The sequence below is a fragment of the Idiotropiscis lumnitzeri genome, chromosome 8, assembly GCF_059441095.1.
Source record: "Idiotropiscis lumnitzeri isolate Australia: NSW breed Sydney's pygmy pipehorse chromosome 8, RoL_Ilum_1.0, whole genome shotgun sequence".
NCBI classification, from domain to species: Eukaryota; Metazoa; Chordata; class Actinopteri; order Syngnathiformes; family Syngnathidae; genus Idiotropiscis; species Idiotropiscis lumnitzeri.
In genome coordinates, this window is record NC_142398.1 from 10286725 (window position 1) to 10303165 (window position 16441).

The 16441-nt window shown below is 42.0% G+C and overlaps 2 protein-coding genes across 2 annotated transcripts in view; both read right to left on the bottom strand.

Annotated features, from left to right (window-relative positions):
• The window catches only part of nptxrb (neuronal pentraxin receptor b), a 9229-nt gene extending 4485 nt beyond the window's left edge, over positions 1-4744 (bottom strand). The window contains exons 1-2 of the mRNA XM_088301996.1: positions 3856-4744; positions 941-1307 (exon numbers count right to left, since the gene is read on the bottom strand). Coding sequence (XP_088158122.1) covers positions 941-1307; positions 3856-4572 — 1084 coding nt within the window. The 5' untranslated portion in view covers positions 4573-4744. The remainder of the gene's footprint in view (positions 1-940; positions 1308-3855) is intronic.
• Positions 4745-7126: 2382 nt separating this feature from the next.
• Positions 7127-15629, bottom strand: cbx6a (chromobox homolog 6a). The gene is made up of 5 exons (XM_088302001.1): positions 15414-15629; positions 12731-12774; positions 12535-12600; positions 12164-12230; positions 7127-11327 (listed from the first exon to the last, which is right to left on the bottom strand). The coding sequence occupies exons 1-5, from the start codon at positions 15480-15482 to the stop codon at positions 10269-10271; spliced, it is 1305 nt and encodes a 434-aa protein (XP_088158127.1). The 5' UTR covers positions 15483-15629; the 3' UTR covers positions 7127-10268.
• Between the last annotated feature and the right edge of the window lie 812 nt (positions 15630-16441).

The following is a 16441-nucleotide window of genomic DNA, read 5'->3' on the forward strand; positions in this document are numbered from 1 at the left end:
AGCTTGAAGTTTGTGAGAGACTCTAAGCACCGTGTTAACCTCTGCGCTGCTTCTAAACCTAGACCTAATTAAGATATTTTTTCATATTTATATATATATTTTTTTTAGAAATATTTTTTTTGCGACGTGAGATCATTCGTGCCATCCCATTTTATAGGGGCCCAAGGCGCTAAGATTGACTTTTTGCTTGATCACTTAATTGGCCCTTGCATCCTTCGATTTTTCTGAATGTGGCCCTCGGAAGAAAAAAACCTGCTTTCGGGTTTCTAATTAAATTCACTCAGCAGCTACCTAGTTACATCCTCGGCTCTCCTTTCTCAGGTTCCCTACAGCTGAAGGCAAGCCAAAGTCTAGACTTTTTAATACCATTTGAAATTAAGTTTAAGACCAACTTCCCAATGTTCCCAATGTCCCATCTTGTCATCGTTGCCACAGTACATAAATGGAATGCATCTGCACTTAAAAGTCCTGACTAGCGCATCACTGCTTGATGGTTCCGCTATTGGGATTACATGATTAGCACGAATCATTCGGTAATTTTAGCTTTTTAAATAATGACTTTTGAGACAATTTACAATCATAAAATCCTCATTACTACGTTTAAAAGTTTTTTTAAGACTTTAGAAAGACTGACTTGAGAATTTTTCATGTAAATTAAGTCCCTGATTTTAGATTTATGGGTTCAATTTGGATTTGTTTTGGATCCGCGGGTATCCTGATTTCGCCGTAGAACAAAAATAGACTGCACACCAATAATGCATCTCCTTATAAGCCATATCTGTGAGGTGAATGAATCACTAAATGTGAACAATGAGGAAAAGTCCTTTTTTTTTTTTAGTTCATCTCATTAAAAATGAGCACTAACATCATATAATGAAATAAATGAATTGACATTTTTATTCAGTGTATATTCCGCTGCCATTTTGTATCGCCGACTCACTGTGCTCCAGTTCACTGACGCGGTGGTTGGCGGTGTCCAAGCCCTGGTTGATCTTCTCATATTGGCCCTGTGTCTCCTTCCTCATGGCCTGCCGCTCCTTCTCGAGCATTTTTATTTTCCTCTCCAGCTCACCCTCCAGGTCCTCCACCCTCCAGGGAGTCTTCCCGCGACCGGGGGCCCCCTTGGTTGAGGTCTTTGAGGCAGGTGAGCCCGGTCGACGGGCTCCGGAGCCTGCCGCCACCGGGCCCGGTGGCGCGGGGCGGGCGTTGCCGGTGGGTGGAGTGGGGGGCTTGGTGGTCATCGGGGGGCTGCTGCTTGTTGCTGTAGACGTGTCAGTGAGGTTCAAGGCAGCTGGGCCGATCTCTGCCTGGATGAAGGCAGATAAATGGAGTTGAGTAACAAGTTGGTGCATAAATAGAACACCACACAAAGGCAAACTTGGTTCTGTGTCGCTGGTTGACTTTATCAAGCTATTCTACCGTGAAATTTTAACATTACAACAAAACATTAAACAGGTCATGAATGTTGTTGACCTTCATCCTATCTCATCAAGGGGTCACCAAAGCAAGTCACCTGCACGATATGCTTGACAGTACACTGGATGACCTCCGTGATGCAACCCATCTATTTTTTTTATCTGCCCGTCGCTCGGTATTGTGACACTGACTGGGAATCAAACCTGTGCAAACTGTACGTAAGGCGGCAATAAGTACCACGGCACAATCAGTGCTAAACAGGTGTTGAATACTCAGTTAAAATGATCAAACTCTCGGAAGATTTAGGCGTGCACAGGAAAGTGATTATATTTTTAAATGGTATAGGCATTATGACGGAGTCCTTGGAAATATGTATCGGTGCCTGGACTGCAAAATTTCACAACCCCCTATTTTAGATGCTTGTTGGATTAAGCTTTAATCTCACATGATGGTGGTTTGAAGTTCAAGTTTTCTTTGACTTTTGAAATGTTATTTCCAGATATTTTAGTTGAAGTCCAAATTGTACCACCTTTGGGGCCATTCAACTTTGGGGGTTTTGCATGCCTGCAGAATTTCAACAGAAAAGAACATAATAATAATAATAATATTCCCTTTATTAGTCCCACAATGGGGAAATTCAAGATTCGAACCCAGGCCTCCTGGGGAGACTGGGTCCTGAACGCGGCGCCTTAGACCACTCGGCCATCCTGGCAGATTATACTTGTATTACTAGACAAGTATTTTTTTCCGGTGCACCAGAATAGACGACACTCATCAAAAGGTTTATTGTTTGTCAAAGCTGATTGAAACAAAATGGGGATGTCATGTCCCTGAACTCGGACTAAGAAACAAAGAAATAGAGAGTGAGAAAAATAAATATCAACAGAGTTGCTGAGGCAAGGACTGCGCGTCCAGGATGTAAATTGACAGTGAGAAGGATAACCTTGCAAGTGTTTATTTCTAAGCATGCTCCTTTCTCCAACTCAGCCCACACACAAACACATACACACACACACACAAACACGCAGCCTGTTAAGAAGCTGACCTTTCTCTGCTCAACCTGGCCAGCTTCATCTTTTATTTATGTCTCTCTATCCTGCATGTGGAGCGAGGGCAGGGAGAAATGCTGCTGTCACAGTGTTGGGGCGTGTCGGGGTGAAGGATGTGGGTGGCGGACACTTTTTATACAGGGCATTCATCAGGATTTAATAGGTAACGAGATGAATATATTGATCATATACATATACAGTATAGAGCTATACGTGTATATAAATGTATTGTATAGTCGCCTACATATATATATTAGTGTATGTGTATATAATATATAAGTATATACATACAGATGGAGCTGTAATATATATATATATATATAGATATATATAAATCCTATACATACGTATATGTTATCATTACCATTATTTTGAATGAAACTCACTAAACTTAAGGCACTTCTATGTTGAAAAAAGCAACAGAATTATTCATGATCCACACTGATAAAATGTTCTGTTGCATCACTAAAAACTAGAGGGCACGGCACTGTACGACTTGTAAAATCGAATGTGGCCCAATGCGAAGATGTTGCTTTTCCAAATTAGGTAATGCCCTTTTTTTTGACAGTTATTTAACCAAATGATAAGGTGGCTGTTAATAATCCTGGTAGTAGCTTGTAGCAGTGCAGAACTACATTATTTTACATCACACTGTATGACATCAAATTGCAATAACAAACTGAACTATATTGAACATTTATCGGATTTCGTAAAATAACCTTTGCAGTTATTTTAATGTTTTGTAAAATTTATTATACTCATAATCATTCTTGGGAAAATATTTCGTAAACACTGAAATCCTCTTTGTAACATGTTAAATGTATTGAGAAAAAATTGTCGGATCGTCAGCCCATTAACATAACTGCCTATGACATTTTTTAACGTTTTGGGAAAGCAAAAAAAAACAAAAAAAAAACACAAATACATGCCTTGATTCAACAGTTGTAGATAATCATCTGAATGACTAATAATCCACACAGACAAAAATAAAATAAAATAAATTTTTGATTACGACAGTAAGGTAAAACTGATTTATGCATTTATGATGGTAAGGCTCAGCAATTAATCTAAATTCAATTGTTTGCAATTTTGGCTTCTCACAATCTATAAAAAATTTATTTAAAAAATTAATTAAAGAAAAACTGGTTGTTCTTTCTAATTGTATTTGAAGTTGAAGCTTGGTAGTTGAATAAGTAGGTTTTGAACTCAATGAATAATCGTGTTTATTAAGCGTGCTTTCAATATCGATCAAACTAATCCTGATTATTATTTATTCCATCACCCAGCCCTTCTATTAGACTAGCAAGGGTTTATTATTTCAGACAAGACAATATAAATAATTCCTTTTTTGGGTTTGCGTTCTAGAACAACAATAACAATCTGCATTTACCTCCAGCTTCTCAATTCGATCCTTCAGATCCATGATGGCCCGGGCCAGCTCCTCCACGGCGCGGGCCGTCTGCAGCTGTGAGGCAGCCGAGGAGCTGACATCGTCCCCGGCCATGACCCGCCGGTTGCCGCTCCAGACCCCGATGCTCCGCTCAGGTCCTGGCCTCCCGCCGTCCTCCTCCTCCAGGCCGCTCTCGCACTCACTCAGCTTGCCCGTCAGCTCTCGGATGGTCCTTTGGTCCATGAGGATCTGGTCGTTTTGCTGCATAACCATCTGCCGGAGCTCCTCCGCAGTGGTGCGGAGGAACGTCCACTCCTCGTCGGCGAGAGGGTCATCCGCCAGCGGCTGCTGCCCTGCTTCTTTCCCCTTACAGTCCCCGAGCGGAACCGGCGTGCAGATGAGTCGGCTGTAGCTGAACACCTTGGCTGAGCCTCGTCCGGTCTCCTCCCCGAGGTCGAGCTCGTTCAGCGTGGGGAGCCCCAAGCCGAGCCCGTCCCCTCCACCGTAGGAGTCGGCGCCGTGCAGAGCACCGAGCGGACCAGCGTGAGCCACCGCGCCGGGCCGCTCCAGAGGCTCGAGGAGCGTCTCTGACGTCAGGGTACCGTTGTCTGCCAGAGCCGCGGCACGTTTGCGGGGATAAACGCTGGCAAAGATACAGATGACCGCGCCGAGGAAAGCCAGCGTGCCGGCGCCCACCAGAACCACCATGAACTTCATTTTCGTGAAGATCAAAAACTAATCTTCTTAATAATAGAGATGAAAAACATAAACGTGACACTCGGAGAGGATTCTCTTCGAGGGAGTCTCCCACTGTGTAGTACAGAGCAGACTGGATGCTCGCCGTGTTGTTGCTAAGCTGTTCTTTCCTCTGTGCGTTGCCATGGAAACCACAATGTGCAAGAGGAGGAGGAGGAGGAGGAGGAGCTAAGCCGTATGCCTCTGCGTCAGTCGCAGAAGGCTGGCCAGGGTAAACTCGCAGCAGCAGAGTGAACAAACAAGGCAGAGATGGATCAATGCGTGCATGCTTGTGTGTGCGTGTATGTGTGTGTGGCAGAGAGCATAAAAAAAAATAAAAATTAAAAAAAAAAACAAGTCATATGTCAGAATTTTCATTTGGTAGATCCACTGAAAAGGCAGTTTGTTACCTCAGTGGTTAGATCTTTTGCCTTGCAGTCCGTAGGTCCCAGGTTCGGATCTAGAGTCTTTCCCACACTTCTTTCCAAATACTGTACATTCATGTGGGGTTGATTTCAAACTAAATTTAGGGTGTTAAACTCATTTTGCATTTTCGCCCAGAGGTAAAAAGGCTTATAGATTTTGAAAAATGTATGATATGGTGATTTTTTTTTTTCAAAGTCCTCTTTGTAACAGTAGAAAGTTTAATACAGCTCTTGTATTGAAGGTCAATAGTTTGTGCGTCCTAATAAAGTGGACCGTGAGTGGACAGACAATCTAGCCTTGGTCGACAACATCTGCATTGTTTCTTTGGCTCCACACATCCGTGACATTAGAGAAAAACTGGAAGCGAGGCGTCATTAAAAATTAATGGGCCACATTCACTGTTCTCAAACATAATGAAAGGGAATAAATCAATTGCATTGTTTTGTCGAACGCCAAAGGGAAAAAAAACAGTATAGATGAGAAAATATAGGAGAAAGTTTAACAAAGTGAGCCAGAATTAAAATGAAAGCAACCGAATCATGCTGTTGAAAATGAACGCTAATGTGTTAGCTACAGCATGATAATAAACTTAAGGCCAAGCTTGGGTGTGTGACTTACCATATACCAATTACTTGATGGGAATTAGACAGGCTTCACTGATTCTAAAAGGCCGTTGGGGAGTTGCGGACCTCCTTGTGAGGCTGTCATCAGCAGATGAGCCACTAGATTGTGCGTTCTATTAGGCTATCTTAAGAGTTGTCAAGACTGTACGTTGTACTACACCACATCTTTATTGTATTTTTGCACCACCCTACACAAACAATGCGATGTTTTGTTGTTGTTTTACAAACTAGTGTGCAATGGAAATATGCTATGCTGAAAATCAATCATTTCATATCAAGATACTGCCTATCTTACACAGCTTTAAAAGCGTGAAACGTTAAACCCATTTAGCTTCGTGCTAACAAATAATGCCAAACGCAATTCACATGCTAATGTTTAGGACTGATAGTTGTGCTTTTATGATTAATGGTTAACGTAGGGACAAATGTAACCGGATAGTATAACAATACTAAAAGGCATTTATTTTTATCCTCCGAAAAAATGAAAAATATTACTTCGTGGCCGTGCCATTGCGACATGTCGGCATGACTGCAGTATTATAGTGCCCTCTGGTGGCCACGGAGGGCATGCCAAAAGAAGCACAATGAACTGGATGGGAGCATTAAATTATGGGGCACAAACAGTTTCACTCTTATCATATTTAATTATATTACTCGGCTTTTACAGGGAGAAGCAAGTCGCCACCCATACGTACACACATAAATAGTGTAGTCTTGTAACCTTTTCTCATATATATATATATATATATATATATATATATATATATATATATATATATATATATATATATATATATTACCAGACAACCTTGAGATGACTAACAGCTCGAAACTAGGCTTCATGGTACTCCACTAGAGCGAGGCACGAGCATTAATAAATGGTGTGACCTGCAGCCTAGATTGCAGCTTAATCTCCAGAGGTGGCCGACATGACATGCGCACGCACGCACTTGCACAAAAGTGGGCCACTGATGACACCACGGGGACGACTTTAATTCCATCTTGCCTCTCAATAGAGGACACGCGCTGCAGGTGTTGAAATAGACAGAGTGCCTCTGGTGTCATCTGAAGTCCTTGCAGAACAGTCGGAACGATAACGAAAAGAACGCCTTGACGTTGAACCGCTTTCGTGATGCAGCTGAGGGCGCCGTGGCTCTCTTATGCTGCCCAACAGCGCCCCTCTGTGGAATATTGGGAAACTGCTGGAGAGCAAATGGCCTCCAAAATCAACAGTATTGATGCTTGACATATGGAATGCTTGGTCTTAGACAGAGCAACCTCGATTTTACCGTTGTTAACGTCATTATACACGGACTCCATTACTCCATTGTAATAAAATAACTTAATAAAATGCCCATTTTCCATGTTGGTTGACTTTAAAAAAAAATTTTAAAACATGTTCATGCTTTGTGATGTATTTAGGTATGATGGTGACCTTTTTATTTCAAATTTCGGTTGTTCTAGTGTATTTTAAGAAATGAGTCAAATTGCTTGTTGACAGCTTTTTAATTCAAAGCCTCAAAAAGGAAAAACACAGAAAGCAACAAGAGTTAACAGGTAACTTGACAAGTGAATATATATCATTTTACAATTGAAAACATGCTTCTGAAAGATACATTACATTACAATGTCACCCGTGTACAGAACTCAAAAACCAGCTAACAAAGACAGCCTTCTGGATCAGACCCACATTGAATTGCATCACATTGAAAGTAATTATGCATATTTTAAAAAATGTTGTAATACAGTACATATAAAACAAGGCTTAAAAAGCACATTTTTCAATTCATCAAACAAGGATCCTTCCTTTAAAAAAATGTGCGAAATGAATCACTGGAAATCATATAAGGAAACCATTAAAATAAAGGGCAAGCAAGGCTAAAAAAAACAAAAAAAAAAAGAAAATCATAAGCCCTATTTGGTAGAAAGATAGGCCACTAAGTAAAGTTGTGCTACCCCCTACGACAACAAAAAGGACGAGAACGCCTCGTAACCTAACACCTTGGTACACTTCTACACGACTTCTACCCACAACTTAAACACAGCAGGGATATGTGGTCCTCAGAAGAGCCCATTCCAAAAATCATTAACTTCAAACGACGTTTGTTTCTTCATGTGGTCCATTTTTGGAATGAACCCCTCTGAGGGAGCCTATGAATACTGACAAAAAAGGAAACCATCCAGTATGCAGAAGAACAAGAGGAGACGTCATCGTTTTCTTTGAACAAGCTTGCATCTTCATATTCATGCTTAAGTTGTGGCAGGCTAACAGAAGTGTTTTGTTTCTTCGGAACTGAGGCGAGGTAAAACGGTCGTCGCCCGGAGTACGGCTTGGGGTGAACGGAGCAGCTGTAAGGCAACGCATTTGGGGAACTTTGTAATACTGTATGACGTGAGGAGTACAACAGGGTGCCAAGGTCTAAGGAGGTCTGGACTCAGCATAACAATTTGTCATTAAAGGGGGAGTCAAGTTAAAAGTTTTTACATTAATATGATCTAAGCGATGGTTGCATTCCTGCAAGTATGAATAAGTAGCAAAATCCACCTGATTTTATCCATCTGCGGTTGGCGGCCGTTTTGCTACTTGCTGTCGACTGAAAATGACATCACTGTTGCTCAGGTAAGGACCAATCACGGCTTAGTTTTTTCAATTTGGCCATGTGACGTTTGCAAGCTGAACCATTGTCATAGACCTTCCAGACCTTGAGACGTTCTGTCGTTACCTTCAAGGAATCACGGATATCATCAAGGCAAGCAGGGGTGGGAAAAGGCGGCGAGGATGGCCATAACTTACAAAGTCTACCGATGCGGCTTACTACGTGCGCGCGTGCATATAAATACTCGCTTGTACTTTGTGTGTATACGGTATACGCGTTCAAAGTGAAAGGCATTGACGAACTACATTAGTCTAGAGACGCAGTCAAGTGCATTTCATTCATTTCACTGGACTGCAGCGTATTCAGTGCAGAAACACGTCGAAATCGCAAGGACGTGCATTTGAGGAAGTCGGCAGGGGCAGGGTTGAGCGTGGGGGGGAAACGGTTAAAAGGCTCCTTCGCAGGCGACTTCTTTCACACTCTTCACAAATGAGCGTTTGTCCGAGTGCGCATGAACGCATCGCAGCTTTGCAAGTGGACAAAGTGGCAGGTAGGACGTAGTAGCTGCCATCGAATTCAACTTCCACACTTTCAAATACATTTGACAATTCAATGGATGGGCGGAATTTAGTTCCATTGATAACTAGAGTCCACTCCACTTTTTTTTAAGAGACACTGTTTTGAGCAACACTTTCATGGAGGAATTCAAGAAACAATATGAGTATGACTGCGGTTATCGTGTATTTTTTTTTCTTTAACCAATTGTTACCTATGCGTGTTTGTATGACCTTACTTTAAACAGTGATTCTCAACTGTTGTCACCCTGGGACTCGCATTTGCCCATTGTTGGAAATTTGCAACCCATTTTACAGAGGTTGAGAACGACAACTCATTTTTTAATTTAAAAATAACCTCTGAAAATACATACTGCACATACAATACGTTACATTTTTAAACGCAGTTTCATCTGAGTTTAACACACGGTCCAAAGCATATTGCCACAAGATGGGCAAGTACTAGAGGCTCACACGAGAATAGATTTTTAATAGCATCCCATTCTACTCCCACATGAAAAGAAAAACCTGAACCTGTCCCACACCATAGTTTGAATAATACCAGGTATCGGTATAGGGCAGATACTGGTCTTATTTTAAGGTATCGGATACTCTTGGAGGATGCCAATACCAGTAACCAATACTTAAGGCAAAAAAATAAAAACAGGAGAGGCGACAATTTTTATGAATAAGGCCGGAGGGTCGAGGCCGGAACGGTACCGAGGTCGAGGCCGGTCCGGCAAAAAGCAGTGTCAGTACTTTGTATCGCTGTGGCGTGACATTTATTATTCAAAATATGAGCTTTAATGTATTTGTTTACAGATTTACTGAGTAGTTGGTGACTAGAGCACGGTAACATTTCCTGGCACTTCGCCAATATTGTATGCTCTATGAGGGAGCTTCTGAATCTGAATACAAATCAATTTTTTATTTGTCATTTTTTTTTTATTTTTTACTAGCAGTCCACAACCCACCCAAAATAGTTCCATGACCTACTTTTGGGTCCCGACGCACCAGTTGAGAATCACTGTCCAAAAATATTGCCAAGAAGATGGCGACAAAGCACCGCCGAACAGAAAAGCAGTACAGTACATTTGTGCCAAGAACTCAGTATGTAAAAGTTGACTGAAAGACAATCTTTTTGGGAATATAGGTAAGCAGTTGAGATTAGAGAGATTGTAACGGAGAGTCTTTAGCGCGTGGACAAATGCAATTTCAGTGTTTTTTGGGTTTTTTTACAACTCGAATTGTCTATAAAAACATTATTTTTAAACAAAATATTTTAAGAATTTAAAGGAATTTTTTTAGGAAGAGTTTGATGGGCGTCAATGACTCATGGTTTTGACTTATATTTACCGGATGGGTCCGTCCCTATCATTTTTACAGTATTGTTAAATTAATACCTCAAAAGTGAGCATCCTTATCTTTTTCAATTATACAGGCGCAACTCATATTCAGGGGTGGTACCACATGACTTTTTATGGCTTGGGTGTGGAGGTCTCTGGTGTGTCAGGGGCAGTGCACAACGGCGGGGACGAGGCGCCGTCCGCTGAGACGGGCGAGACGGGGCCCGAAGCGGGGGAGGGAAACTCCTTGATTGTGACGGTGACCAAGTTGGTGGTGACGTCGGTGACCACCACGTCTTTGCAGCTGGGTCCCATTTGCGGGTGCCAGTCGGGGTCGCCCTCGGCGGGGACTCTGGCTTGTTCTGGCGGGCCGCCGCCGCCTTGGGGCAGGGAGGCGCCCGGTGCATCGCCGGCGTCCTCCCCGGTCGGCAGAGTGGGCGACGCGACGACGTTGGCGGGAGCGGATGGGGGAATATTTGGAGATTCTGCAGGATTTTTGGATTGTGCCGGCTCACTGGAAGGTGGGACAGATTGGGAGGGTTTAGGGTTCCCATTGGAACAGGAAGCAGGTGTGGAAGCCTGCAAGTGGGACGAGGTAGGACGGGTGTTCCTGGCGTTGCAGGAACCCGGTTGCGGGTGAAAGGCCAAGGGGCCCCCACACTGAAGCCCGAAAGGCTTCCCGTACATGGGGAAGCCGAGCATCTTCAACGGGGGCTGGAAAGGTCGGTAGGGAGCTTCTCCCTTCTTTCCGATGATGCGATTGCGGGATGGGATGTTCTGGCGCCTCCCCGGGAGACTGCGAGAGCCGCCACTCGTCGAGCCGCCGCGACCCGGCTTGTCGATTACCTTCAGGTTGAGGATTATGCGCCCGCGCTTAACCTCGCGGGGCTTCACGCGGCGGTTGAGGATGCGCACGGTCTCGGAGAAAGGCGAGGCGTGAGGGCGGGATGGGAAGCCGCCAGGCCCGGAGAATGAGGACGCCATGGGGTCCGAGCGGGGCAAGGGGCGGCGGGACATGCGATGGCAGCGGTGAATGTCTTTCTTCAGCTTGTGTGTTGCGGCCAGGGAGCTGAGCTTCGGGGATGCGGGAGCCAAGGGGTGAGGAGGCACGGAAGAGGAGGAGGAAGGAGTCGCTCGGCTGGAAACGGCGCGCGGTGTCACTTGGCGGGGTTTTGTTTCACTTTTCTGAGGCTGGAAAAAATTATACATTTTACCAAACAATTATTATAGTTGAATAAAAATACAAATGTGATTACAATTAACACAGACAAGCAGCACAAAATTGTCAAGACTCTGGGCGGACACTCTTGATTTACTTAACTGCAGATCATACCACATGTCATAGTACCAGGCCTTTCATAAAAACACACTTATCTTCAGGCCAGTATTGAACTATTTAGCAGCTTTTTGGCTGCAAATGCACAGTTTACTGTAGTTAGTTACCAACTCCAATTGAAGATAAATCAACTCTCATATTAATTCATGTTTCAGTGGCATTTTATTTCAGCATAAGCCAAACATAAAACCAGAAAAATATATAATAAATATGATATTGTTGATTAATGTACTGCCTGGATTTATTTAAAAAATACGTTGCAAGATGACTTTGAAAAAATAATATGCTTATTAAATTGTAATTACAATATTACAGAAAAAAAAATCATTCAAATTTGAATATTGACTGCATGTAAATGTAGTCACTGGCACGAACATCATAATTCACCCAATCTATATTACACGTATCAAATTCTGACTTTATTTTGATAAAATGCTACATTTTAATTAATTAACTTCATCATCACTACTATTATTATGGTCGTTGTCATTGGATGGCATCATAATGAGAGCAGCTTCAAATTCTGGACCATTTTGGTAAGGTAAATGAAAACCGCTTGGAAAGTTCCAATAAAAGTGAACATTATCTTTGTAAAATCAAATTTTCTTGTGTTGGATCTCATTGTGCTGTGCCATGTGTGTTATTTTGTCTCAAACTTTCATTTGTGGTCCACGGCCTCGTTTTCATTTACCTTTATCACAAGGTTTTTGGGTTTCGGCCCTCGCTTTTTGGGCCCACTCCGTTCCCGCTCTCGTTCCCTAGAGAGAAAACAAAACAAAACAGTAACACTGTTTAATATGAAAACCACAAGCACAAAATATGCACATATATTGTAGTTCCTCGGAAAGTGTCTGTTCCTTCTTATGAGGCCCGTGCCCACATTAGCAGTCAGGATGGTCATGCACTTAAAAACAAAAAATGCCTCTTTTCCCCGTGGTTGTGGTATTACTGTAATTCATGAAACAAACGCCAAGCCACCTCTCAACACCTTTGCAGGAATATAGTAATTTTTTGCGCGTGAAAAGGATTAAAACTTATTTGAAATTCATGCCACCTACTCACTTTTGCTCAAAGCCGAGTATGAGCCTGTCATCCAGAATATTCTCTTCTGGCTCCCAGGTGCTGTCCCTGAATGAGCACCAAGAACACATCAAAAGAGGACACATCTTAAAATATACTTGTTAAAACAAATCTATATTTAGACTTTCAAAAGAAAAAAAGCTTCATGGTACTCGTGATCAGTTAAAGCAGCACTTACTTCATTGCCCAGCCCTTCCATTTCACCAAATATTCAAGTCTCCCCTGCAAGAAAAGCACACGCAGGATGTGCAAACATTAAGCAAGGGATGTGCGACTAATGGATTAATGAAAATTTCTTTATGAGGGTGTTTTTTGCAAAACACTCCCACATTGTCATTTTTTTAACTCATTCAATCCATTAGACGTAAATTTACATTTTCAAAATTGTAGTCCCTGCCTCCCAAAGACGTATTTATACGTCATAGCCTTTTTTTTTTTTTATTGATTTTTTATTGGCATCATAGCTCCATGTTTTTATCTTTAGAACACAATATTGTGCAGGCGTTACAAAATCAGTCAAAAAAGAGAAAAAAAACCCCACTGTGATTGAGAGGTTTCCTTTCGTGAAAACGGCTGGGAATAAATGAGTTAAGTATAGCTCTTAGTAGAGATGCAACAATACCCCTTTTTTCAGACCGATTATGACAACAAGCGCTTCTTTGTTTGCCTTTCCAAGGCATGTGTTCTGTTGTGTTAGGACTTTTGCAAGATACGTTTCCTTGAATATACAATTTACAATTCCACTTTTTATGTCTTAGTTTTACTGTAAACTCCAATTGGGAGAGACTCTTTCTGAAGAACTGTTTGTTATCTGTCAATCTGGACACCGCATGCTCAGGGAAGACAGAAGTATGACGTGCTGGTGGTACTGACTGCAATTTTATAAAAGCATTTTTATGAGTGTGAGTACATAGAGTATACCGCATATTGGCGCATTCCTTGGAATTGGTCACATATGCATTGTTTATATCACTGTACTGATTTAGAAAAACATTGACAGCTCATCGGCAACTAGTCGAGATCAACTCCACTTTCATCACATTAATATTAGCTTAAAAACATGTTGAAGCACTGAAGCTCCTAACGCATACAAGGATGTCCGATTCAAGTAATACATCAACGTCACAAACGTCGCATTGGCTCCAAAGCTAAGAAGGCGTAATTGGTTTTGGTTGGAGTCATATATGCAGTCGGGTAATCTGGACATCCTGGAGATTTCCCGGTGGTCCGGGCTGCTAAACGCGACTATGCGCACACACATTAATTTACTTCTAAATCTGAAAATAAAGTGCATTTGCGACATTTACATATTTTATCACCATCTTATTCAAATGTACTGATTATTAATTACATAATTCTGATCGGCCACAGCACTTCCTTTGTTACTCAGGATGTCACCAAGTCACAATAATTAAAATCCAAATATAGCCATAATTTAATACATGATGCCAAACAACACCACCATAACTGAATTACACTCTGAGTTACTTGTACAACAAAGCATGCGAGGAAAGCCACTTGCTGTGTGGTGAGCAGTTAGCGTTAACCCGCCAAATAGTGCACAAGAAGTTGTGTGAATTAGCTTCAAATAAGAATGCTGACACGAAGTGCTGTGTTGGTAGTTTAAATGTGACTGGCTAAACAGTGTTTGATAGATCTGCCTTGCTGAGTGTAAAGTCTTATCCCATGTTGCGTACAGTTTCCGATTGGTCCCTCTTTGAAACATTGTATTCTATGGCTTTTGCATCACCATGAGACTATTGATTTTGTGTTTTGTGATGTTTATAGTTTTTATGTCACTAATTCATCATTATAATTTTCTTTATTTCCGCATGTCTGATTTTGACTCCAAGTACAACACTTTGTATGCAATGATGGTTGTTTTTTTTTTTAAACTACTCTATGAATAAAGTTTAGTTATGATTTGTCAATTTTAATTTCATCAATTTTTCTTGTTTAATTAAACACTGCTTGTGATCTTGTAAGCACATTTAATTATATGAACATCAGTGGAAAGCACATTCAATTATTTCAGACGGCTACTCTAATAAGGGTAAAATTGTATATCTTCATTAGCATGTAGTACATAACAATAGGGCAGTCTGAGCCATGAAACTGCAGGGGTGGAACGTAGTCCTTGGGCCCTGTATGTCGGTATGCATTTTTTCCCAAATAATACAGCATCAATTTGTGAAAACTGTTAGATGAACCTCATTCAAACAAAAGTGAGAACCACTGATTTGGCCAACACATGTGGCAAGAAGCTCAGTGAAAGTTTTGAGTGAAGGCCATTCAGAGGTCACTGGAGGCCTTTTAGGAGGGGTGGGGGTCCACTGCATGGACCTGACACTTGACCTGAGCACACCCCTAGTATTGTTTACAGGCTTTTGACTGATGCTGCTGACCTTATGGCCTCTAGCAAAGTTGAAGGAACTACTGGAAATCCTCAACAACAACAAAAAGGAGTCAACCATAATAAAGAGGGAAAATGTATGGTAAAAAGCATCTTGCAGGAGGAAAGACAAAAGTCACGTTTAACAGGAGACATCTGTGGGGATGTACGCCCACTGTGGCCGCGTAGCTTTAGCCACCGTTAGCTGCCGCATAAATCAGGGCCCCATTTTAAACACTCCTCCCGTCGGCCTCACTCTTTCACATGTGAACCTTTTTGTGTCACTTTTACTGCCGGGCAAAGGCCTCAAAACAGCAGCCATGTCTTTAACACTTAGGCGGGCTAGCTTAGCATGTAGCTTAGCGAGTCGGAGGCCTCCGACGCCGGAGAGAGCCGAAGACCGACGACTTTCCCGCGGATAACATCTGTCAAAACACGCGTGGAGGTGGTGGTGCAAGTGGAGGCTCACCTTTCGGACGCGGCGCTTCAGTATGGCTTCCGCGGCGAAGACGCGGTCGCCCATCGCCGAGAGCTCCATCCTATCTATGCGTAATCGGTTCCAGGAGATGGTGGTGTTCGGCTCTGCTCGGTTCGACCGCAGCCGAACTGTCCGCGACACGCACGCACGGATCGTGGGTTCTGCCTGCTGCTGTGTCACGTGGTCGAGGCCAGCCCCCCTGGTCGTCATGGTAACGGGGAAGATACTCACCACAACGTACAGAAGCGCGCGCTTCTTCTTTTTTTTTATCTGACGTCATCGTCAGTACTCAATTATGCCATGCACATGACTTTTGTCCTAATCAAGAAATCATTTGAAAAACTGCTAATATTATTACCGTTCAAAAAAAAAAGGAAATACAATAAGTTGTGAAGGATATTATTTATATTTCGGATTTAGTTGAAAGTAATGGAAATGCGCGAAATAGATGAAGTTGCATTGTTGTATTGTATTGTAATATTTCTTGTTATGAAAAAAAATGAAAACAAAATCCTCTCTAGTTAAATTTAAAGAGTTTACGCTTGTTGTAAACGCTCTTCTTCAAAATATTCTTGAGTAGATGAAATGTCAACTGACATGAAGACCCAAACACTTTGTCTTACAATTAGCAGAATTTGTATGAATAAATAAATAAATTACAAATCCATATGTAAGGAATACGCTTTGTTGCTATAATAAAATTTCTCCTCGAGGAAAATACTGGAATGTAAAAAGATAGATAGGATAGGCTACAGCACACCCGCGACCCTCGTGAGGAGAAACGACTCAGATAATGGAGGGATGGATGGATGATGACGTTGAAATGAACTAATAATAATAAAAATATTTGTTTGTGGCAATGCCTAACTAAGTTATCACTCAAGACCTTGAATAAAAATGTCTTGTACCTTATGTTGTTACTGCTTTCTTTGTGGTTGTTGTTGTCGAATATGCAAATCTGCAGGTGCAGAACTGCAAATATGCAGGGATCGACTGTTGTTTTAAGTTGTAATACTACC

Bases quoted from the DNA above. Each gene is read 5' to 3' on its own strand.
- cbx6a (XM_088302001.1), bottom strand. From the start codon at position 15,482: ATGGAGCTCTCGGCGATGGGCGACCGCGTCTTCGCCGCGGAAGCCATA. The intron at 12,601-12,730 runs GTAAGTGCTGCT...GTGCTCATTCAG, and splicing joins TGGAAGGGCTGGGCAATGAA to GGACAGCACCTGGGAGCCAG. The intron at 12,231-12,534 runs GTGAGTAGGTGG...TTTTCTCTCTAG, and splicing joins ATACTCGGCTTTGAGCAAAA to GGAACGAGAGCGGGAACGGA.